Raw genomic sequence first — 23958 nt, 5'->3', positions numbered from 1 at the left:
CCCGTCCCCGCGTTCCCCGGGGATGATCCCCGGAAGAGCGATCCCGGGAGGGGCGGCCCCGGCCCCGCCGCGCAGGCACCCGCTGGGCAACCCCACGAGGCCCCAGAGCGTGGTGGTTACCTTGGAGACGGGTGGCGCACCCCGGTGAGGGCAGCCGGGACCGGGACCGGGACCGGGGACCGGGGACCGGGGGAAATGAGGGCAAATTCCGGTGGGAGGTTGAGGGGAGCCCGGGCCGGGCTGGGCAGGGCGAATGAAAACCGGCCGCGGCGGTGGAACGAGCCGAGGAGCCCGAAGAGGCAGCGCGGAGGGGAAGAGCAGCCCTTGGTGTTCGGGGTGGGCTCCGGGCCCTGCCCGTCGTCCTCAGTTCTCACCCTGAATCAGTGAATCCTCTCGACATTTATTTTACTCCCGATATCGCCTTGGAGACAAAAAGCATATTTCGACACTGAAATCCCTGTAACCAAGTCTCACATTCCTGTGTTTTCCTAACTAAGATCTAGAAGCGTGTACTTGCCTATTTGCCCACGTCAGGGTTATTCGCTCCTGATTTCTGTCACTTCCCTCACATTGCCAGAAATTCAGGTGCATTTTCAGAGCACTTAAAATGATTTAGGGGAAGGAAGGTGAGGGGAAGGGAAACCTTGAGGAACCTTGATGTTCCTCTTCCCTTTCTCTTTCCTTCTCTTCCCATACCTTCCTTTCCCTTCCTCTTCCCCGTCCTCTCTCCATTCCTCCCCTTTCCTCTCCTTTTCTTGCCCCTTCCCCCCTGCCCGCCCCTTTTTTTTCCCCCAAATCAGCACCTTGCTGTTCTAACATTTCTAGCAGGAGGCAGAGTTGTGTAAGGCCACACCTATTTTGCTTTCCAAGAGCCCTTTCTTTGGTAAAAATGAAGCTATTTGTGATTTCTGGCTCAGCTGCTGCTCCTGTAGATATTCAGAATTTCTCTTTGCCAATCACTTGCCAAACAGAGCTAAAGGAGATGTGACATTCTCAGCTATGCATTTTCTCACTGGAATTAACCAGAGTCTCTTTGTTTGACTACCAGGAATGCTGCACAAAATGCTGCTCTTGAATCCATTTTCATTTATCAGGCAGCAGAGTGGGAGAAATGTACATCCAGAACTCTCACGCAGCAGAGGGAGTTGCAATCCCCAGAGGAACAGGAAGCCAGACCTTTTATACAGTTGTTTTAAAAATTATTACTTGATATGTTTTTCTTTCTCTTTAGATCAGCAGGGAAAGAATGTCAACCAAAACTCATGGGGAAAGCTGAATCCTTCACATACTTCTTCCCTTTTTTTTCTTTTGCTTTTTTTTAAAAAGTATTATTAATAGAGTTTAATGAGGGAGTTCAGCAAACACAGCAATGAAGGGCGATGCCAGTGGATGATCTGAGGGCATGGTGTTGACACTAAAATCCAGAGCAAGCAGCTCATATTTGTAGTGTTTCCTAATGCCCCAGACAGTGGTTTCCTTCTCAATTCCAAGTTAACATAAGCCCAGGCCCTACTGGCTTGGCACATGGATCTGCTGAGCAAGGATATGGATATAAGAGAAGATATACAGGAGGAGCAAAGCAGCAAAAGAGCTTTAGAGAAACATTCCAGCTGCCAGCTTTCTTAAAACATATTAATATCCCGAGTTAATTCTCTCCTGGTCAGAAGCTGCTGAAAGAAAAGAGGAAAAGCTGTTGCATCCTCCTTTGTTTCCAAATAAGTCCCTTTTTCCTATGAGAGCTGTATGTGTTATTTCTTCTTCCAAAAATGCCGCTGTAATCATCTGTCACAGCTATCTCCCAACACATCTTTTTTCACCATATTTTTAGCATTAGAACTCCACATGTAATAGATTATTTTTAGGTTGTTTAGACTCAAAATATGGATCATGGATTGCTGAAAAAGATAAAAATGGGTAAAACATTGAAAAATATTTTATTAGTGCTTGTTGACTGGAGACACTGTCTGACTTTCTTGATGTAAAAACACTGCATCTCCACTTCTATTATTGATTTTAAGGTTGAAAAGGAAAGTGATGGGTTTAGTGTATTATACAGATTGTTTGCTATTTTTTTGTTAATGCTATTATCAGATTCCTATCTGAAGTTACTTTTTTTTTTATAATTAAGATAAAAGAGAGAAAAAAAACCTCAGAAGCAAAGGGATGAAATCAGTTCCTTCTTCATCCTAGGTGACCATCAAAAGCCCTGCTCAGAGGAATTAATTAGGTACGTGGGTACAAACAATACAAGTATAGTGAACATATTGATAATATTCAGAATCACTACTTTGCTGTTATCTTTTCCTGCCATGATTTAAACAAGCTTCTTGAAATAAATCAGGGTGCCTCTACCATTACCTTGTCTGAAAGGCTGTTCTGTATTTTCATCCATTCAGGAGATAGAAACCTTATCATAATTGCCTGGCTTAGAGGAAATTACTCTCCTTTGACCCAGAGCAGTATTATCCTTTAATTTAAATACCTCTGTCTCTCCCTGGTATCTGCTCTTCCTATGGATTTACTGAGAGCAATCCCAGTCACTACCCCATGCACAGTTTCTAATCTTATCCCCAGGGAGAGCCATGTCCTCTTACAGCACATTTCAACACATGTTGCATTAGACAGCTTCCTGCAGCAGATAGGGACACCAGGAAATAAATGTGAGAAATCTGAGTTATTTTTGTTTGGCTAACCTATTCTGTACTAACAGACATCAAATAAGCCTGCACTTAAAAGTGGCCTTTCTTTACCGCCAAGTGAAATTAACTTCATGGTCCAACTGTAAATTACATATTTTCTTCAACAAAAACAACAAAAAAGGAGGAAGACAAATGATAACAGCTTCAGAGAGGTTATAGCAATTACACATTTTTTAAAACACTTGCTTATGAAATATCACTGATTTCCAGTGATCCAGAGCACAGCTGCATCCAAGCCTCTTTGATTTTTATAGAATATGGCCATGTCTTTTCCTAACAGGGACTGTCCGATGTATTTCCTTGGCATGCTTACAGGTTGGACTGTAATATTTTGCAGGCTTAGGATATGCTTATGCAAGGGTTTTACAGATGGCACAAATCCAGTTGTAGATAGAGCAGCCAAATTAAGGTTTTGTTAGTGGCTGTTGATACTTCCATTGCAATGACCCTCAGGATCTCACCCATCTGAGACTGCAGTTGTGCTACGTGTTGTACAAGAAATACCTGGTTTGTATGTACAGGGTTGGAGGGATTGTCCAATAGCGTATCAAAACATTGACATTTTCGGAGAAATTCTCCATTGTTGTGCAAGTGTTTTCTTAGGTACTTTTGGATTAATAGTGAATTTCCACCTTTCCTTATATATACTTCTACAATATTCCAACTGTAAGTAGGCAAAGGAGTGCTTAAGTATATGTCAGAGCAGTTTCATGTTTGAAATGCAAGTTTAAATAACATAATACAGAAAGTTAAAGATTGTTTACTTAGTCCAGGTATTGGTTCTTGTTTAACTTTCAGCATCTTAAGATGGTAACAGTTCCTACTGAGAGGGGACTGGGATCATAGAAGTGTGAAGGCTACACATTAACACTGAGGAATGATTAGAGCATGAAGGTTCACCATCTGAGACTTTATAAGATATGGATTTATTTTTTTTCTTTTAAAAAGGCTCTTCTGTTGTTTCCCAAAGTCCACTATGAACCATTGCTCCCTGCTGAACTGAATAATGAGGCACCTCACCCAGTTTGTGCCCTCCATACTCATTCCTTTCTCAGCCTGTCTACCCAGATCTGCTGTAGGAGGGACCAGGACCTCTTTGTTTTGCAAAAGCTAAACATTCCCACTGTCCCTGAATGCAGCCATTAGCAGAGCACATCTCCTCTTATAAACAGTGGATGGAAGGTTATAAACAAAGCCAGGGAAGTATATGTAAGGCTGCAAATAAGGCTATTTCGGGTCTACCTTTAGTTTCATCTACTGTTACTGACATTACTAACACCATAGCATTTTTCTGATTGGTATCTTTTATCTTTGTTCCTCCTAGCAAGAGCACAGAGACTAAACAAATGGAAAAAATCACTCATCTGGAAGCTCTGATGTTTAGTGCTGTGCTGGAGAACTGTGTGGATCAACTTGCAATTCTTGGATATATCACGCCAGTTTCACATGAGGACAAGACACAAGTCACCCATGTATGTGCCACTGCTTAAAAATATGTATATCATATCTTTTTTTTTTCTTTGTCTTGGTTTTATATCTTTTACCAGCATTTTAAAAAAATTAACTCAAATATATTTTCTGTAAATGCTCCATGACTCTTGAGTGAAGAAACACAATAAAAGTGACCTAATTTTAATATTTGTACTGCAGCATCACTGAGAAGCTTTGGTCAAGACTTTGTGCAAAGGACACTACTGATCCAAGATGAGGTTCCTGAGATTATAATTCTAAAATCTCCGTGGGTAGACAACAAGCAAAGAATTGGGGAAAAGGAAGCAAAACATCTGTAGGTTCTTATATAGATACACAGCTCTTTTTAAAATGGAAATGTATAGGTTATTTCAAAGTACTCAAAACCAGGGAAATTCTGTTCCTCTCTAAGTCCATGCCAAAGTTCCTTTTGTTCCCACAATGTATCAAGAAAGATGCACCTCAAAATATAGTAACTACCCTCTCTCAGTGATCATTAATTATAATTGATTTCTAATAGGCATCATAACTAAGACAATTGGGCAGAGATCTGAAGAACAGAGAAGAATTCCTAATGCTCAGGCATTTCCTCAGTGGAGGAAGGTGTTGTGACATTTCTGGTAGCTGTTAAGACACAGGAATCAGGATGAGATCATCCTGAGGGGTAAATGGCTCTACGTACTGTGGACTATAAAAGACACAGCAGGCTCTTTCCAGTTTTAGCAGGTTTGAAGCCTTTTTAAGATGAACTCATGAAAAAAAATACACAACCAGGATGGAAATAGAAACTGAGATCTGAGTTTTGACATTTAAAGACGCTCACTCTGTCTAATGTACCACTTAAGAATGCCAGAGGAAGGAAAATCATGTCTTTCTACGTGTTTTCTTTCCATATTACCTCTTCAAAAAGCCCATGGGCAAAGCAGCAGCAGCAGCTGGAGTTACAGTGAATTTCAGGGCGGGAACGATGCTGAGACTGTGCCATAGAGGGCACTGTTCCCCTGAAAGACTCTTGGGAGCTGGCCTCATCCCAGAGGATGCTTCTCCCTTTCTTATGTGCCAGCAGCAAAACACAGAGAAAGAGCATATCTCTGGGACAGCAGGAGTTGTCCTCTTCAGCCACACAGACTCAGGGTGATAAACCTAACGAAGGTACACTTAAATTATAGAGAAAACACCTTCACTTTTCTCTTCAATCACAGAGGCTCTTTTTCACCAAGTCACTTCTTAGAACACAACTTTCTCACAGGTTATAAACCCTACTTGTGTTCTTAAAGATGTCAGAACAAATCGAGAAGGAAACAATTAGAAACAAGAAAATGGCTTAGGGAAGCTACTTGCTAACTATGGTGCTCTGTAATTTTCTACTCCTCCCTGTTTCTCAGTTTACATTTGGCTGGTTTCACTGTATTTGAAGAAGATCTGTATTTACAAAGCACCCTGGAACTCTGTCAGTCAGACAAATCAACAGCATCTTCAAAGACTGAGGTCTAAATTTCAACCGATGACATTTTTGAGAGGATTAATCACAATGTTGGCCAGCACCTCACTGATTTTCCAGGTTGGATGCTCTTGCACATTGCTTCACATAGTGCATGCCGTAGAGGGAGGCAGCCTTTCTATTTGCTGAATTTTGGGCAACAGACAAGCACTTAGGAGACTACACAGATGGTGACACATGCACTTTTCAAACTTCTTGCTTTTATATACTTATTTGTTGATGATTAGTGTGTAAGTTCCTACTGTTTACAGACAACCCAGTTATTGCCTGTCTTGAACTTTTCCAGACATTAAAAAACATATACCAGAACATTCATAAAATCTACATGATATTAAAACAGTTTGTTTGCCAAAATTAGTTCTTTCTGAAGTACAGCCATCACCAGCCAGCTATTTAAGCCCTTTTTTTACTAATTAACAATGCAATTTTCATTGGTCTGTGTATACTTTGCATGTGATTTGTTTAATGTAAATTTAACAGTCCAAAAATTAAGCATGTAGTCACTTAGTCTCCTTCTCTAGTCACTGATGAGTCAGACACTGCCAGAGGCTGATCCATCCCAATCCAGAGTTGTCCAAAACACTCAGCATGAAGCAGCCCCTTGCAATGCCCTCACTGACTGCACCAGCACCTTAGACAACTGACAGAGCCTTGCTTGACTTGCATGACAAGTAACTTCTTGGAAGTACTCCTGGCATCCACAGCTGCTGCCCTGACCACTTGTTTTTGCTCTGCCCACTCTGCTCTGCTGGCACAAATGTGTGTGGGGTTGTGGAAGGATCTGGACTGAGAACTGGTGCTGCTAAAAATAACTTTTTTTTTTCCTTTTTGCTGGAAAATGTTTCATCACAGCGAGTTCTCTGTCCGCTTCCCCAAGCAGCCGGGGTGGGGAGCAGGCAGCTGCAGACTGGGATGGGGCTGGCAGGGACTGTGTTAGCTGGAGTCAGCAGTGCTGTTATGAAGTGTTCAGCCACAGAAATGCTGGTAAGCAGGCAAGAAAATGTGCCCTTTTAATGTCCCAGTGTATACACCTGCATTTTATCCATGACACATAAAGCAGAGAAATTCCTAGAAGCAAGAGCTTAGCTGATTTTATAGTGTGCTTTTGTATTTTTGGGGGCTTTTGCTTTTTGAATGAAATTGTACTCAATCACAAGATACCTTTCCATGAAGAAGAGAGCCGCCAGTATTTTGAATTTCTCCTTTGAATTAATGTTACATTTTCTCTGCTGTTACTCTCAAAAAACCTGCTAAGCAGATAGCAGACAGAAAGTCTATCACCTTTATTTCCACACAGCTCTAGTTATAACAATAATATTGTAGGGAAAGGTTGTGGTGACAGGCAGTGGGAAATGTCTAAGATGGAGAGAAGAAGGAGGAGAAACAGGCTAACAATCTTCCAGTACATAAAAACTGGTGCAAAAAAAGGAGGGAATGACTTGTTTGCTGTGCCTACAGAGACCAGGACAACAAGCCAGGGGTTCAAATGCTGTTGAGGTGACAAAACTTTCTTATGGTAAAGAAAGTTGTGAGGTGCTGGCACTGACAGGAGGGTGTGTAGTCTCCATTGCTGGAGGTCATTTGGAACATGTCAGATTAAGAACAATCTGAACAATCATCTCTTGGACTGGATGAATTCACCTTTTTAGGCCTTTTTTAATCCTGTCACTTTAGGAGTTTTGAGCCCATAAACTTCAATGAACTACACTGTGTGCTCAAAACTGACCAACATAAATGTTTCTGATCTTCCACTCTTTGCAGGATGTAACATGCACTATCAGCTACTCTCAGTATAGCTTCATTCTAGTTTATTACTCATTTTCCTTCTCTCACATAATGTTGCAGAGGGTTTATTTCTGCTGTGTAATGTACAAACAGGTCACTCTTATTCCCTTTTCCCTCTTCCCTTATTCTCTTATTTTCCTTATCCCCTTTCATTCCCATCCAGGAAATTAAAGAAATGATCCAGGAGGAGCTGGATATTAACTCCCCAGAGCTTACAATAGCAAAGCAAGAGAGTGGGAAAACAGTTACCTCCACGACCCTGAAAAGCACTGAACACAAGCAGCAGCAGGGGAAAACTGAAGATCAAAAAAGCACCCGTCATCCTTCCAAAAGCTCCAAGAAATGCCCCACTCGGGCTGCACAGAAGCTCAGAAAAATTTATGCTGACAGGTGAGTGAAGCACCTGTTGGGGATGGTTAAAGCTGTAAAGTTCTCAGTCTATCTCTTGAAAGCAAAAATGCAAATTCCTTGCTCTCCCACTGCCAGAGTACATCAATGTCTGTCTGGAAGGAGTTCCTTTAAGGGTAGCAGTAGTATCCTTCATAGGCCATCTAGTTCTGGCCTTTGCTTGCCTCTGGATGCTACCTAATGACCAGCAGTTTATTTTGAATGGAGCTGTAAAACATACCTCATTGATAATGGTTGCCTGGGTGGAAATCATGCCAGGTACTAATCAGCGCTCATGTTCTGGTACCTGGAGTCAGATTCCCTTAGCAGGTCTCAGGCAAAGGGAGATCTGAGCCTTGTTTTTGAACTCAGTCATTCTGCAGGGCACACAGCTTCTGTGGCAGTTATAGCCATTATAGAACAGGTAATGTATATAAAGACTAAAGATTTTCTTTCTTTTTTAAAACGAACTTTATTCACCTAATCCAGTGCCTTGATTTGCAGAAATACCAGCAGCCTTTGGTTTGAAAGAGATTATAGAGCTGAATGTTCAGTATGCGTTTTTCTGCATCCTGGCTTCTCTCATTTCATGTCATTTCAACAAAAGGCTTAAAGAAAATTCTAACACAAATGAGGCAAATGCAGCTAAAATGTAAATGCCACATGCATCATGACATTCAATAAACTGGACAAGCCCACGTATTGCATCCCCAAATCTCATTTTCCAAGATCCACCTGTCATCACTACTGCAGGCCAGTGGCCTTCTTCCTAACGGCAACACTGTCTGGCACAGCACGGATATGTTTGTGCCTCTTTGCAATTTCCCAGAGCAGCATGCAGGGCAGCATTTTAAAATTATAAGCTTCAACCAACTCCTAATACAGAGCTCTCTGGACGTACAATAAGCAGATACCATGGGAGAAGCACTCCTGGGTTTGATAGGACATAAGACCAGAAAAGGGATCTTTTATTTCCTTACATTTTACTGTGAACAGTAATGGATAAAAGTGCTAGACACTGTACTATCAGCACCTGTAAAGTATTGTTGTGTTCCTTTTCTTCCTGGCAGGCAGTATGCAAGTCATGTAATTACAATCACTATTAAAAAGATGGAGGAAACAGGAACATTTAGTACCCTAACAGATGCTAATGAGAGAGAGAAGGCAAAAAAGAGCAAGCTTTTTGACATCCTCATCAGGTCAGTGTTGTGTTCAGTTCTTCCCTGTTTAAATGCTGCAAGCCGAACCCATTCCCACTCAGTACGTGCTGAAAAGGAAATAAAACCCAACAAAACCAAAATACAGAAGAGATTCCACTTTTTTCATCTTGAATTATTCTGTTTGCTTTACAAACTGCAATTTTTTCCCCTTTGGAGAGAAACAGTGGATGGGTCTGATACTGATGTGAGCTAGGAATGGCCTGAGCTTTGACCACAGCGGACAGCAGTAGCTGCATTAGTGCAAATGCCTCACTTCAATTAAAACATAATGTGATGTAGGAGCTCCTTGATCTTTAACTCCTGTCCCCAGTGAAAGTCAGAGAATCTGTTCAAATCAGGGCCAGCAACATATGGCCTTTAGGTTGTCTGATGCCCAGGAGAATCTGCTCTGACCCAATATGCTAATAGACTCCCTTTTCCCAGCAGAAGTGAGGGGTTAGCACAGATGGTGACAGAGGAGTTGTCTTATTTAGGGCTAATCCACCAGCCACTGTACTGTAGATCCTCTTCTGTCCCAAATCTTTCAGGGTACACATTTGTTATCATCTCAGCTCAAACTTTTGAGCTCTAGAGGTTTGGTGGTTTTTTAGCATGCAAAGCTCTGGTCCAATCCCAAGACTGTCAGAGAGAATCACAGTCATCAGACAAGTATTTAACCACTTTAAAGCTACCTCAATGTAGCAGCTCGGGCCCATCATTGAGGGTGCACAGCAAAGCTGCTCTAAGTCGTGATTTGTCAGCAGTCCAGCCTACTGGAACAGCTCCTATGGTGGCTCAGGGATCTGCTTCTAGGGCAAATCCCCAGCTTCCAGTGGAATGTGTGACTTCAAGTATGAAACCCAACTCTTCCACTGCCCAAAACCAAGGGATTTATTGTTTATCCGTGGAAGGGACAGAAAGCAAGAATGACAGTAGCAATTGGTTGTGCAGTAACTATCCAATACTGAAAGGTAGAAAAGAGCAGACAAATTATAATCAGAAAGGACATAATCCTTTTTGTCCCCTTCTGTCAGTTATATCTAGCCACTCTGTTGTACTATACATTCTTTGCATGGAATGTACTTGATCTGTCTTTCAAGATAATAAATACTTGCCTGGTTTTGTGTAAATACACTTTTCTAAAAGCCATCTGCAGTGAGATGACGGGGACTCCTTATCAGGAGCTTTTGTTCATCAGTCACCCAGATAAGGACTCTGAAAATGAAATGTAAGTGTGATTGTAAGGTTGGGATAGGATACAAAGTTTCAGGGGCCAACTGTAGTATTTACTGGTTTTAAAACTAATCATAAGCATAAAAGCTTAGAGGTGCACTCTGAGTGAAATAAGATAATAATACCTAGAACATTTATTGCATCTGTTTTGTTTTAGACAGATGAACCCCTCTCTAGCTTTTGGTCTTCACTCAGATCCCTTTATGGAACTCAGAACCAATGGCAGTGTTCTTTGGCAGATTTTAAGCCTGATATGAAAGAAACATTCTCCATACACATAAAGACACAATTTGGCACTGCTGCTCAGGCTTGCTTCTGCCTAGAATCAGGGGCAATTTTGCCTGAATGTAGAAACTGTGACCCAATGACAGACATCTTCCCTCTCTGCTACAGGTATTGCATCATCCTCAAATCCATTCCAGGCTTCCAACAAGAGCATCCCGTTTTTTTGGCTTATTCTCCCTTTTGTTCCCATCTGCCTTGCTCAGTCTGTGCACCTCTTCTTTCAGGATTTACTGAGCAAGTCAGTAGTTTTTGTGAGAAGTCTCTGTTTATCTTACCACAATGTATCAGGAGACAGGAAATTCACCTTCTAGGTAAACAGCTCTTGTCTTTTTTGATATATTCAAGTGATTGTATTTTCCCACTTCAGGGAGGAAAAAGGAAAGAAGGAGATAAAGGCACTCCAGAAACAGCTGCAAGATGTCAAGAAACAAGCTGAAACAGACCTTCAGGTGAGAGCACTTAGCACTGGGCATCTTGCCATGGGGAAGCCTGTTAGCAAGCTGGCCTCTGCTGCCCAGGAACTAGCACTTGGAGACGCCATGTCCATACATATTGAGCCATCACTTAGGAGTATAGAAGTAGAATAATTACAATAAAGATTTGTATTTGGAATAAGCCCACTAATGATTTTAAGAGCAGTGTCTGATGATTTTCAAATGGGAAATCAAAATGCTCATAATCATGAGACCATGGTCAAATTAGAATATCCCAAAAACACTGCTGGGAGTGACAAAGCACAGATATCTGCAATCAGTAAGAAAGAGGTTATCTGCAGATAACAGTATCTAAGGTTCTGTCATACTCAGTCATGACAGAGCATCTGGCACAGAAGGAAGTGTGCCAAAGAGAGTGAGAAAGACAGACACCTATCATAGGGACAGGCCATTTTTCTACCTACATTTTCATCTGGAGAAAGTGTCATTCTATTAATCTATTTTTCTAGGCTTCCAGACATCAGAAAATCCCGAACATGCCTACACAAGGGCAGATCAATGTTATTGCACATATGCTGTCAACTTAATCTTTCTGGAAAGCTTCAGCCTTTCTGTCTGCATCATGCAAATGGTGTGTGCATGCACAGTAAATATGGGGCATTCTGGAAATGTCAGACTTGCTACACAAGTACAGATCAATTGAATGACTTATCACCGGTCACTTTGATGCTCATCAGACAGCTCAGACTTAATGCTCACTCAACATGGAAACATAGCCTTGCCTCCTGAGGCAGGAGATGTGTGATAGCAAACAAGCAGAAGGCAAGCTGGGGCAGAGCTGTACAGGGGCTGGGGGAAGGAACAAGAATCTGACACTTGGTTCAGTAGTGAGCAAGAGGACAGCAAGGGCATCTGAGGAAAGAATTGGTGTCACTGAGTTTTGTCTTTGGACAAAAGTGTGGACAGTAATCAAGCCAGGATATCGCTGGCTACAGAGAGGAATTTTAAGCCCCAGGCATGCTGATGAAGTTTGGTTTGTAGAACATGAAGGTTTTGTGTTGGCAGCCTGGATGCACATGCCATAGAAAGTTTAATTGTAAATACAGAATGGCTGTAAAAAATATGAAGGATCTATTTGCTTCTCATACTGTCCCTTCTCAGTCAGACTCTGATGGCTCCTGGGAAGTTCCTGCTCTCCCATTCCCCAAGCTGGTGAATGTGATGAGGTAGTTCTCCTTCTATGTAGAGCTCTTCAAACCTCACCATGTCCATGCACACAATATATGTACCCAGTCCTGGTTTAATGCCTTCCCAGGGGCTGTAATCATCCTGTTTTGTACCAGCAGCAATGTCCTGGCACTCTGCACACACTTCTCTGTGTCCTGCCCTGCACCTCTCCTACCTCCTGTGGTCATAAGAAGGTGTGTAGCTCCTGTGCTGGGAGGGGGCTCTTCTCCTTGTCCCTTCAGTGCTAATTCAGTTCTTGGGTTTTGCCTTGTCAAGTGGGATTTGCACTCATCTGGGATTTTTTTTTTTTTTTAGTATTAGAAGCTTAAAAGTCCTTTTCTGAGCTTCCTTATAGTTTCAGCTTTGATAACAAATCAAAGACAAGACTACTTTAAAGTACTGCTTTCCTCCTGTGCCAAAAATAATGGTGTCTCACTATGTCTCCCAAGGGAGAATAATTTCTCTTTGCTTCATATGGGATTTTCCCATAGGCAGTTTTACAGACACTTGCATGATTTGTCACCTTGCCAACTAATTAAAAATAAAAATACAGCTTCGCTGACTTTGGAGTACTTTGAACAACAGTAATAATGCACAGACCTGTAAACAAAAGTCTACATGGTTGAGAAAACAAAAGCGAGCAAATGTAATCCTGGAACCAGAAAAACATGGCCTTTGTCTCACTCATTTTGCTGTGAATTTGTATTTTCAGCCTTTCTACCTCTTAATAAGATTCTAATTAATAGTGTATTAGCCTGCTTAGCTCATTTTTCTTTCTAATGGAACACAAATCAAATGCTAAATGTTCTTCTTTATTTTGTTTTCTTTTCTCTTGGAAAGCACTGATGTCTCTAAAGGAGCTGAAATGATCCATCTGGTTTTGTTCTTACCTCTCTGTGCAGGAGCAGCATTGGTAGCTCAGGTTTGGCTGCAGGGGGTCTGTTTGCTGCTGCAGTGTTCATTTTCTAGTTTCTATAAAAATCCTCACTTTCTCTGGTTTCCTGGACAAGTAACAGCAGTCTGTGCAGGTTTTGAAACAGATTAATATCATATGGATTATGCATCTTAACATAAAAATTTAGAAATGTAAACTTTAGCATTCCTGCATTGCTCTTCGCCCCAAAGACTTTTTATGTCCCGTAGATTTTGTGGTGTACTCATGTCATACATGCATGCAAGTAGTGGTGTCATTTTATATCAAGCAGTAATGTTACAGCTACCAAACAGACAGAAGTCCCAGCCATTGCACCACAGTACCAGAGAAAACAGGTCTGTAACTTTAATTCTTTGTCAGTTGTCATAATACGCCCAGATCCACTGTATCAGTGCACCACTCAGTTGTGCTTTTAGTAGTAAGATTAAAACCCACCATATTTCTTCCTTTTTCCTCTCCCAGGAGGACAAATGCATCAGTGGAGCATTCTGTGAAATGGTGCATGTTTCTACTGGGGATATGCACAGAATGATTACAGTAGAAGGCACAAGGTTGTGATGGTCCTGAGCTTCACTGCTGGCAGAGCCCCAAGGAGCGCTGCAGGACCTGGAGCACTAGATCCAAACCTGGCTCCAGAGGGGCAGGATTTTCCACAGGAGCGCTGCTGCCAACAGGTCTGCTCCCTGTGCCAGCAAACTGCCCCTCCTGGGGCTCTCCTGCAGCTGCTGGGATTGGCGCTGAGCTGGCTGAGGGCTGCAGAAGCCGTTCTGTTGACACCGGGTGACAGCCAGCCCTGCTGTCCCTTGGGCCCAGACATTCCTTCAGGGTGTTCTGGAGCTGGGACAGTGATGCAGGCAAAGCCTTATTGAAGTGCCTGCAGGGCTGCCTGTTGTGGTTTATGGGGAGCGAGCCCAGGCTGCAGCAGGTGTGTGGATCCAAGCACATCTCCAGGCCCTGCAAGCTGAGATGCTGCAGCTGCCAGGAAAAGCCTTGAGCTCTGAGCACTCAGTGTGGGAGCAAGCAGAGCAGGGCCCTCTGTCAGCACAGAGCACAGCACTCCTTCCCCTGCCAAATGGCAGCATTGGACTGCTGGAGAATTCCTCAGACTGTTTACTCCTGTGGGCTATTTTTGTAACCAGCTGTATTTTATGACTAAACACTAATTGCTGTGGAAGAGCTGGGAGATCTTGGTGGCACTTACAAGAGAGATAAATCAAAGTAACTGAAAACACAGGAGTGTGGATAAGGTCTCCAGCTAAGTGCAACTGCTTTTGCAGCCAAACAGCATCTGTGGGGCAGACTCCTGTGGCACCAGGTGACAGCAGACAGGCCCCTGGGCTGATGTCTGTGAGCTGAGAGATCAGAGAAAATCACCTTGTTTACCTGCTTGTGAAGCAGACTGGCTCCTGACAACTATTTCCTGGGTTTTGATCTTGGTCTCTGCCAGTTTTCCGATAGTTTTGGACACAAGGGATGATTTGGTTTGGCAGATTCAACGCTGAAGTCATCCCAAGTAAGCAGCCCAGAGATTTACTGCATCAGCTATGAAAGCATTCCGTGTCCTGGTGTGGACCTTTGCTATGATAAACCCGAATGAATAAATATTAACTCATTTTCCCAGTTACTGTCTCTGAAGTTCAGGGGACAGCACACTCTGCAGATGGTGCCCACAGCTTGTGGGCATTTACTGCTGCGTTTACTACCTGCAGCTAAATCTCAAACATGCCCCAGCTCTACAGCACCAGGTCCAGCAGCAGGAGCTGCCCTCACGCCTGCAGCCGGCTTTCCCTGGCCAGGCAGACGCTGCTGTAAACCACCAGTGGGTTTTGCATTTCACTTCCCGTCTGCTTTGGATTGTGTAACCAAGCCCCCGGACTCCCCACCTCTAACCAGGATGTTTTACAACACCGCAGACCAAATCCAAACCACAGACATGCCATTCAACAGAGAAAACAACAGAGCAGATAGGCCCCATCCTGGACCCTATCCTAAGGCCCGGGGCACTTGAATCAAAAGTGCTTTTTTCTTTACTAAAATGTGAAATGAAAAAGAAAATAACTTGGTGAGAAGTTCATGCTCTGCCCCAACTCTCTTGAGTACTTTGTAATCTAGGCCGAACCCTTCTTTTCTGGCCAGTTTGCAGATCTTTAGCAGATAGCAGTAACACACTGACATCAGAAGTGCTCGACTTTCCTGAGCCTCAGTGCCACAGAAAGTTGTGGGTTTGTTCTTTTTTTAAATTAGCATCCCCTCAGTCTCTCTGCTGGTACATCAATTTAGACATGAGCCCACTATGACCCAGAAAGACAATCTCAAAATAGAGTGGTACACTCACATCCCATGACTACTGACCAGGAACACAACTCCTCCAATGGCCACCAAAATTTCATGCCAGGGATAATAAAGGCCATGACCAGAAACCTTAATAAGGCACAAACAGCTCATATCTGTAGCTGTCTGCAGTCATATGATGATATGGCCATAAAAATAGTATCTAAAAATAGTGTTTGAAACCTTCAAAAACATGTGAACACCTTTGAACTCACAAAACAGCACCAGCCAAGGGCCCCACTTATCCTGAGCCTTATAAATGTACTCTACTCTTCCTGTGTATGCCAAGGGGTTCAGAGGGAAGGACTTTCCTTTTAACTATTCCAATCTCTTCTTATAAGGAAACCTTTTCCAAATGAGTCATGCTGCAAGGGCTTGCAAACACAGCCCTATTGAGCTGGCTTCTTCCTGTGGCATTTTTCCATGTTTACACAGCTAAGGAATGTGAGGTGCTTCAGACACAAGATATGTGGGCTTCAAAAAATGCCAACACTTTGGTATTTCATCTTCAGCTGCAGAGGTTCGGCTGATGAATATCAAACTCACCACAGCATGGCAGGGAAGCAAAGAGAAAGGCTGTAATGGAGCTGTTGGATGCATTCACATCGATCTTGCATAATTACACAGGAAGCTTTGATGACCTTTTTAACTCTACGCAAAAGTCTTCATTTTACAGGCATTTGTCCCAAGTCCCAACCCCAGGGTAATGAACCTTTATCTGTTATTCAAATAAATTAGTTAAAAAGGAGTAAACAAAACAGCAATCCCAAATTGAGCAAATGCACTTTGCTTCCTGAGCACGCTCCAAAAGCTGGACAAACCACTCAGGATTCTGGCCTATGGGATAACTCCAGGGAACAGAAAACTGAGCTTTCTGTCCCAGGAAAGGCTCAGCTCTGTTGCAAAGCAAAGGCATGGGGAGAGGCTGGGAGCTCATAGCCAGTTTTTCCTTGACACTGCCTCCTTGCCCTGGGTGTATGTTTTCATAAAGAAGTGGGCAGCATCTACCTGGTAAGATTTCAAGAAAGAGCTGTTTAAAAATATGAGCAAGTCAGGATTAGATTTGCACCTGTTCCTAAGGCTGCGTTTATACAGTTGCTGCATAACTAGAAAAAAATAAATCCAAGGAATACAGTATACTTTAGGATAACAAACTTCGGCTTTTGTGGGGCTGAGACATTATCCTCCTCTTACAGATGCTCACTCACTGAGATGGTCTAATCCAAGGGGTTAGTAAAAGTAAAGCCTAACTTTAAGTGGTTAAAATTATTTGGCTGTTTTTCATATTTATCCTAAGCATGATTGAATACATTTTTGGACCAGAGAGCAGAATGCCTGCCTTCTTGTCCCACTCTGTTCCTCACCCCACCGTCTCCAAAGGCAATCACTCCTTGCTGATGGGTTTATTGCCATCTGTAAGGGTTATAGATCAAACTAACCTTTGAAATGCTCCTTGAAATGGAGCAACATTCAGGGAAAGTGTGAAGCCTATAGCTTTGTCTCTTCTGACCTTATCAGGGAGTGGAGAGATTAAGAAACTGTGAGCTGACCTCAGACTCCAGGCTTGCTTTTGTGCTGCTTTTGTCTCCATTAGGACCGAGATAACATCATTGATCGCCTCAAAGATAAGCTCCAAGAGAAGACGGCCAAATTGAACACAGAGAGCTACTACATGAAGAAAAACACAGATCTCCAGATCCAACTAACCCAGAAAAAGTGCAGCAATGCAGAGAATGCCCTGGAGAAGGAAATCCAGGTAAGCCCTTCCCCATGGCCCATACTGGAAGGCATCTCCATCTAGTAAGGGAAGAGCCCTCCCTGGCTCCCCAGATGCCCTTTCTGCTCTCCATTATAGTCACCGGCACAACTGTTTAAACTGGATCAGGAAACTCATCGGGGTTAGACACCTTTATCTCTTCTACTGTTTCTCTGTATGATCCTGCAAACAGCAGCAACAAGGATGGCATGGCTTTAGGAGAGAGGGAATGCTTAAAGTAATGCTGTAGTCAGAAAACCAGACCCAGAAGTATATCCAAAGGGGCTGTTACAAGGGTATTTAGCAACGCAGGCAGCCTGAGCTCCCAGCAGTGCCCCCAGCAGATAATGCAGATAGAGCTGCTTGTGTGACCATAAGGTGAACTGGACTAGAAAACTGTTCTGGTTTTGCAAACATCTTTTTTTGACTTATCAAAGTCTGATCTAATTTTCCCTTTTTCATGGATGGCCCAGGGGCAAGGACTGCCTCGGCTAATTTTATCACTGGAAAAAATCTGTGGACCACACAGACCTCCAGCACTTTTACTCAGCTTTCAGCAGCAGGGTGTCTACACACATACACGCCAACATTGTCTCTCACGTGTTCTGCTTGCTCTGATCACAGAATTTGAAGAGCAAAACTGATGAGGAGATTCAACTCCACATGGAGACTGAAGATTTCCTCACGCAGCAGTATCAGGTATGTGTGACTGTCAGCTAATGCTTAAAATAACAACCTATAAACACTAGATCATCAATTAGTGCCTAAAGGAAAACAGTTATTGCTCCATCAAATGTATCAGGTTCATGACCACTGCAGTTTGAACGATTTGTAATCCTCAAATCTTAATTAACCCACCTCTCCAAGACTTGGGATTTGCTACATATAGATATATTTCCTTAAAATTAGGGTTCATGCAGTGAATGACATTGTTTGTTCAGGTGTTACGGATTTTTCCTCTCTCAGATAGTTGTATTTGGCTAATTGGAATTTAGCTCCTTGGCAGTAGCTGGGGCTCCCAGCACCCCAGTGAAGAGCCCAAAGCGAGGGCAGCAGCTTTACAGACCCAAGGGCTGCGCAGAGGGGAGGGACACTGAGGAGGGAATGACACAAAATGCCAGTTCAGTTCTGCCTTATCTGAGGAAGAATTGGGGTTGGATCATTGCTAACCCACAGGTATTGTACACATTTGCAGCAGCATGAATGTCCTTGTGGTGTTGATTCAGAGATTCAGAGCATTCCCATCATTAACAGTGAATAACTTTACAGTGAATAATGCTGCAAAGCCTCTCATAAATGGTATGACAGGAAGAAAACCTGGACTACTGCAGGGCACCTGACGTCACTGCCAGTACAGAATTTAATAGGAGATAATAGATTTTTAAAAATGCAATTTGAGTGCAAAGCAGTGCTGGATTTTGTGAGCAACTGAACAGTGTGCTCTGTACCCCAGAGCCTTGGTCTGATCAATGCTCCCAGTGGGAGGACTGCCCAAGTACACGCTGAGCCTGGCTGACCGCCAGCAGCCGGCCCAGCAGCAGCCCCTCAGTGCTCAGACAGCAGCTGGTGGCTTTGCAGGGGCCCGCAGAGAGGAGGATGACCATGCCCTCCATCTCCCTTGTGTGTCCAGCTGTGATGCCGTAATGAGATTGATGCTTTTCCTCAGATTATTTTTCCATGGAAGCAATCATGGTGGTTGCTATGGAGAAGTTATTGCTGAATAGGAGGAAGTCATCTGGGTGACTGTTTCAGAAACACCTGCCCTATTCATGAGTGACACAAAGCCAAGTTCACAACCTGAAATAGTGTGAAATGCTGTCCCCTGGGACCTTATTCCTGGTGTGCTGAGCTTAATCCAGAAAGTGGGTAGGGAGTCAGGCAGAGGATAAAAGCTTTCCCACTGACAAACTGTGCTTTTTAAAACCCCCTCCTTCTGTATACACACAAAGAATGGCTTCTGGCTGCCACTTGCTTCATCAGGACTGACCGCACAAAACTAACCCTGCAGTTATTTATGAGTAGTCTTAGGGGTTTGATCTGTTCAAGATGAGAAGAAAACACTGACTATGCACAATTTACAGGACTTTCACCACCATCCTGAAAGCAGACCATGTAATAGTAGCAAGTCTCTCATCTGTGCATGCTTTGCACCATGCTGAGCACCACTCTCTCCCTATGCAGAAAGTGGAAGAGAAGCTGGAATACTGGATGGAGAAGTATAAAAAAGACACTGATGCAAAAGACAAAGAACTGGATGATCTAAGAGCATTAAAGGCAGAAAACTTGGAAACAATGCAGAGATTTGCCAAGGAGGTAAGACATCAGGAGCATCTCAGTGTTCAGCCATGCAAAACTGCATTGGGCTTTTTCCTATACTCATTTAGGTAAGGAACCAGGACCATGGAAAAAAATTAGTAATTTTGAGGCACGGGTTGTGATTATAGCACTGGTCCTGGGAAGACAACGGCTGAGACGTCATCTTCTATTTGCCACCTGTGACATCAAGGAGGGATGATGATGTTTCCCCTATAGCTATTTTCAAATACCAGCAAGTAATGAGAGAGCTACTGACAGCCTTTGTGAGGGGCAGAGGTACTGTCCCATCCCATCAGTACGCCTCACCTTACTTTGCTGCCTGAGTCTGAACAAATCTGCTCCTTCTAGCAAGATCAGGGTAAGACAGGCTGAGACTGGAAAAGGCAGCTCATCCCTTTCTGCAGACACACATTCCCAGCTGCACAGAGCTCTGTTATCAGGGAGCTGATTCTGGGTAGAACCATTCCTGCCCCACTGGGTTCTTGGTTAACTGCTGGGCTCTGATCACAGCGGAGCAGCAGCACAGAACAAAGAGAAGTATCTAGAAAAATGTGTGTTTTAAAACCAGAAGGAATTTACTTGTAAACATTCCTACTGTCTGTGGGTCAGAGATGATGGGACTGAGCTGGGTGTTTCCTGGCTTGTGGGCTCATTTTTCACTCTGTACACTGTCATTTCAGTGTCCCAAGTGTGTTTGTACATCATCTGCTGCTTAGCCTGGGGGACCAAGTGTCCTCCTCACCACCAGCTGTTGCCTGGGAAGCCATCAGCCAGCCATTTTACAGGGATCAGGGGGTTAATTACACCCAGGCCGTGAGAGGTTTCACTTTGGCAGCAGCTCCAAGCAACATTTGCCATCTGGATTTAGGAAAGATCAAATAATGGAGGTGGGGGGAAAGTCTCCACTCACACATTGTTCCTGGGCTGCCCCGGAGGTCCCTGGTGCACACAGACACCACAACCCTCGGGCCTGAGCAGTCCTGGCAGGGCTGTGAGAAGTGTGTAGCAAGGATGAGACGTGTAGGCAGCAGAGGGGAACAATCCTTGCACCAGGGTCCAGGTGAGCCTTGCCCTGGCAAGCAGCTGGACACAGTGAGCCCGAAGGCTGACCTTGCAGTTAAGGGGATGTGTTTGTCATGGCTTTTGCCACCCCTGTGGTTTCTTGCAGTGCCTGGAATTCCAGGCAACCATCACCATTGACCGGTCAGACAAGGAGGCCAAGAGAAAACAAATAGAGCGGGAAGCCCTGGAGCTGAAGAGCGCCCTAAAGGTAAAGTGGAGCAAAGCTGAGGCAGTGCTGCTCCAGCAGCAGCTGAGAGTTAATAACCTGTGCCATGGGCTTTGTCCAGGCAGAAAACAGCCCAAGAAAGCTGGCTGGTGTGTGGTGGCACAAGCAAAAGACAAAGCCTGTTCTTTTTGCTGGGGCACACTCAGAGGCAGCAGCTGGCTGCAGGTTTGAGATGGGAATGAAAGGGGAGCAGCCAGTCTCCTGCAAATATCACTGCCCAGGTGATAGAGGGGGGTCATGGGGCAGTGCCCCTGCTTGTCCCTTGCCACCAGCAACAGCTGCCTTCAGCCCAGCTGTGGATGCCTTTGGCACAACCAGCACAGGCCCAAAGGCTGCTGCCTGGCCTGGGGGTTCCCTTCTGTGGCTGGGGAGCACAGGAAAGACTCTCCAGGCATTGCGCTATACCAGGTACCCCAGCAAGTGACTTCCCCTCAGGCCTCTCTCTCTCACTTCCAGGTGCAGGCCTGGTGGAAAGGTACAATGGTACGCAGATTCCTCGGCCCCTACCAGGAGCTCGAGAAGTATTTGAAGGAAAAGTCAGCACAGAAAGAAACAGGGAAGGAAAAATCTGGAGCAAAGAGATAAGTAAAGAAAGTGGCCACAGATGTGCTCCAAGGCTGCTGCTGGGCAGGGCACTGTGGTCTGTCTGTCTGACAGGACAAAATAAACCATGTAACAGAGCTTGGGCAATTCTGGAGAACACAGTTCCTGCAGAAACAGTTATGGTGAAGCTGCACTAAAGATCTTAAAGCTGCCCTTGTACAGCCTTTTTTCCCAGCAGAAGGGATTTGCATCAAAGCAGTGAGAAACACTCTATCCCCTGCGAAGTGCTTTATGGAAACAAGACAGTGGGAGGTAATCCTGTTACCATCCCAGTAACTCACCAGTGTGGGATGCTCTGCCCCCAGAACCTCCTCTGCAGCCCCCAAAGCACCAGCCGTGGCTCTGGGTCAGGTGGGGAGGCCAAGGCACCCCCAGCTGGGCTCTATCTGTGCTCTCCCTGCCACCAGTGCTGGCATCAGGTCAGCAGGGGAGAACATGGACAGTTTGCAGTGTAAACACAAGTGCAGTCAGAGCATACAGGTTTCCATTCCCACAGTCCTGCACAGTGTCAGTGCACAGACAGAATAGCTCCAAATACCCCCTGACCAAGGGGAGGAACAAGGGGAAAAGGCAGCCAGCCATGCTGCCTGCAGGAGCTGGTCTGTCACAGGTGTCCCCACCGCCCTGGCCAGTGCCACTGTGCAGTGGGATGGGGCTGTAGGCAGGGAGCAGAGCTGCTTTTTAACCAAGAGGGGAATCCCTGCTCCTGACACCACTGTCAGTCCACAAGCAGGTCTGTGCACAAAGCCTTGCAGCTGAGCTGCCTGGTTTCTGACTCTCCCACGTGGGAAATGATCTCAAACCATAGTCTGCTCTGCTCTTTGTGAGCAGCCCGTGCTGGCCCCATCCAAACCTCCTCATGTCCGATCTGAACTGAGCCAAAAGCTCTAAAGTTCATGTGAGATGGCTGAAACCATGAGCAGAGAGCCTGTGGCCCAGAACTCTGAACAAGGGGCTGGTGCCTTGTCAGGCAGACTTGACTGTCAGGGGAGTGTTTCAGATGCTCCAGACAAACTGCATTAGAAGTGCCAGTGTTCCTGCTGGAGCACGGACGCTTGCTTGAAACCTGAACACATTCCCTCACTTCCCATGCTCCCCATGCAGGGATCGCTCCAGTTCGGTGCTGGCAGGAACAGAGCCAGGACTGTGCTTACACCCCACTGCAGGAAGCACCTCAGTGCAACTGGGACTTATGTTCCTAATTTTAACTCTTCCTTTTCATGCCTTGCTGACTCAGTATATTTTACCACAGACCCGTGTTTCCCATATGTGATGGGGGTGTTAACAGGTGACCTGCTTGGGTGGAAGGAATGAAGTTGATCATAAAACTCTCCACAGGCTTTCAGCTAAGGAAAAGCAGGATAAGATGGCAGGCAGCAGAGCTCTGCTGTTTACGTCAAACTCCAGGCACACTTTAGTAATGCAACCAAACAAGTGAAATCTGACGCATGGTCTTGGCTGGGTTGCTCTTGCTTCTCAGCAGAGAATGAAGCGGCTCTGGAAACACAGAGGCAACAGTGGAACAGGGTTTGCTATTCCTGTGAAGTTGGGGCGCTAAAGCTCAGGTTCCAACATGAGGCCACTGCGGGGTGGCGACAGGGGCACAGGTGTGTTGGGGTCCCTTCCCCCTGCCATGTGGTCCTGGGAGAGGGGCCCTGGGTTTCCCTGCCCCTGGTCAGCCTCGTTCCCCACTGGTTGTTTTGTGTTCCCCTGCATGGACAAGGACCCTCGGGTCCCGTGATTGCTGCAGTTCCTCGGCAGATCCCGGCCATGCAGCTGGAGAAATAAACATCTCTGAAACATCTAGCAAGAACAGGTCCATGTATGTTTCTTTTCCACGGGACTCGTCGTCTGATACACGTGTTGCAGTATCCCCACTGTAACACTGGTGTGTAACCTGACTGAACCCTGTGACCTGCCACACACTCTGGCCTGGGGACTGTGACCGCAGTGCCACCCATCCAGCTCTTCCTGGCCTCCTCGGCTGCACTGTCCCGTCCCAGGGCGCTGCTCTCTGAATGAGCCTTCCCTCGCTCCACGGAAACCACAGCAGAGTTTGTGCCTGGGCTGTGCAGCTGCCAAGCAAACAGGCTGGCACATCCAGGGACAGGAGCAGGGAGCAGAGTCTCAAACCCATCACTTCTGAGGAACTGTGCCATGGTTGTACTGCTCCATTTTTCCAGCTGTGGAGAAATGGGATCAAAATGTACATCCATGGGATTTCCTACAGGGAAATTCCCATGGAGAGGGTTTTCCTGGGAATTAAATGCAGAAGAAGGGCTGGAGATTGGGAAGCTGGTTAGGAGGAAGCTTTAGATTGAGGGGGAGAAATAAATACCTGAAGAGAGCTGGGCAGCCTTGAGAGAGGCAGTAATGGAGTGTCCCCAGTGGCTGACAGAGTCACCAGGTCAGACAAGGATGCTGGAGCAGCCTGGTGAGCAGGGAAGAGCATCACAGGGGTAACACAGACAGGGAGGGTTTGTGGATCTCTGGCAATTTCTAGACTTTGC

General features: G+C 44.9%; 1 protein-coding gene across 1 annotated transcript; it reads left to right on the top strand.

Annotated features, from left to right (window-relative positions):
* The first annotated feature begins 79 nt into the window (after window positions 1–79).
* Window positions 80–23070, top strand: IQCG (IQ motif containing G). Its single transcript, XM_032119994.1, has 11 exons — window positions 80–144; window positions 2129–2227; window positions 4024–4171; window positions 7619–7845; window positions 8913–9041; window positions 10927–11008; window positions 17080–17241; window positions 17866–17940; window positions 19423–19554; window positions 20726–20827; window positions 21302–23070. Exons 3-11 carry the CDS (start codon window positions 4046–4048, stop codon window positions 21428–21430), a joined length of 1164 nt encoding a protein of 387 aa, XP_031975885.1. The 5' UTR covers window positions 80–144; window positions 2129–2227; window positions 4024–4045; the 3' UTR covers window positions 21431–23070.
* The last annotated feature ends 888 nt before the right edge of the window (window positions 23071–23958 follow it).

This window comes from Corvus moneduloides, chromosome 10 (assembly GCF_009650955.1).
Source record: "Corvus moneduloides isolate bCorMon1 chromosome 10, bCorMon1.pri, whole genome shotgun sequence".
NCBI lineage: Eukaryota > Metazoa > Chordata > Aves > Passeriformes > Corvidae > Corvus > Corvus moneduloides.
Note: the sequence above shows the minus strand (reverse complement) of the source record. Positions and strands in the feature narration are given on the sequence as shown.

What these genes read in the sequence shown, in the direction of transcription:
- IQCG (XM_032119994.1), top strand. Translation starts at nt 4,046, where the DNA reads ATGGAAAAAATCACTCATCTGGAAGCTCTGATGTTTAGTGCTGTGCTG. An exon ending in AGAAAAATTTATGCTGACAG is followed by an intron (nt 7,846 to 8,912) that starts GTGAGTGAAGCA and finishes TCTTCCTGGCAG; the next exon opens with GCAGTATGCAAGTCATGTAA. An exon ending in CTTTTTGACATCCTCATCAG is followed by an intron (nt 9,042 to 10,926) that starts GTCAGTGTTGTG and finishes TTCCCACTTCAG; the next exon opens with GGAGGAAAAAGGAAAGAAGG.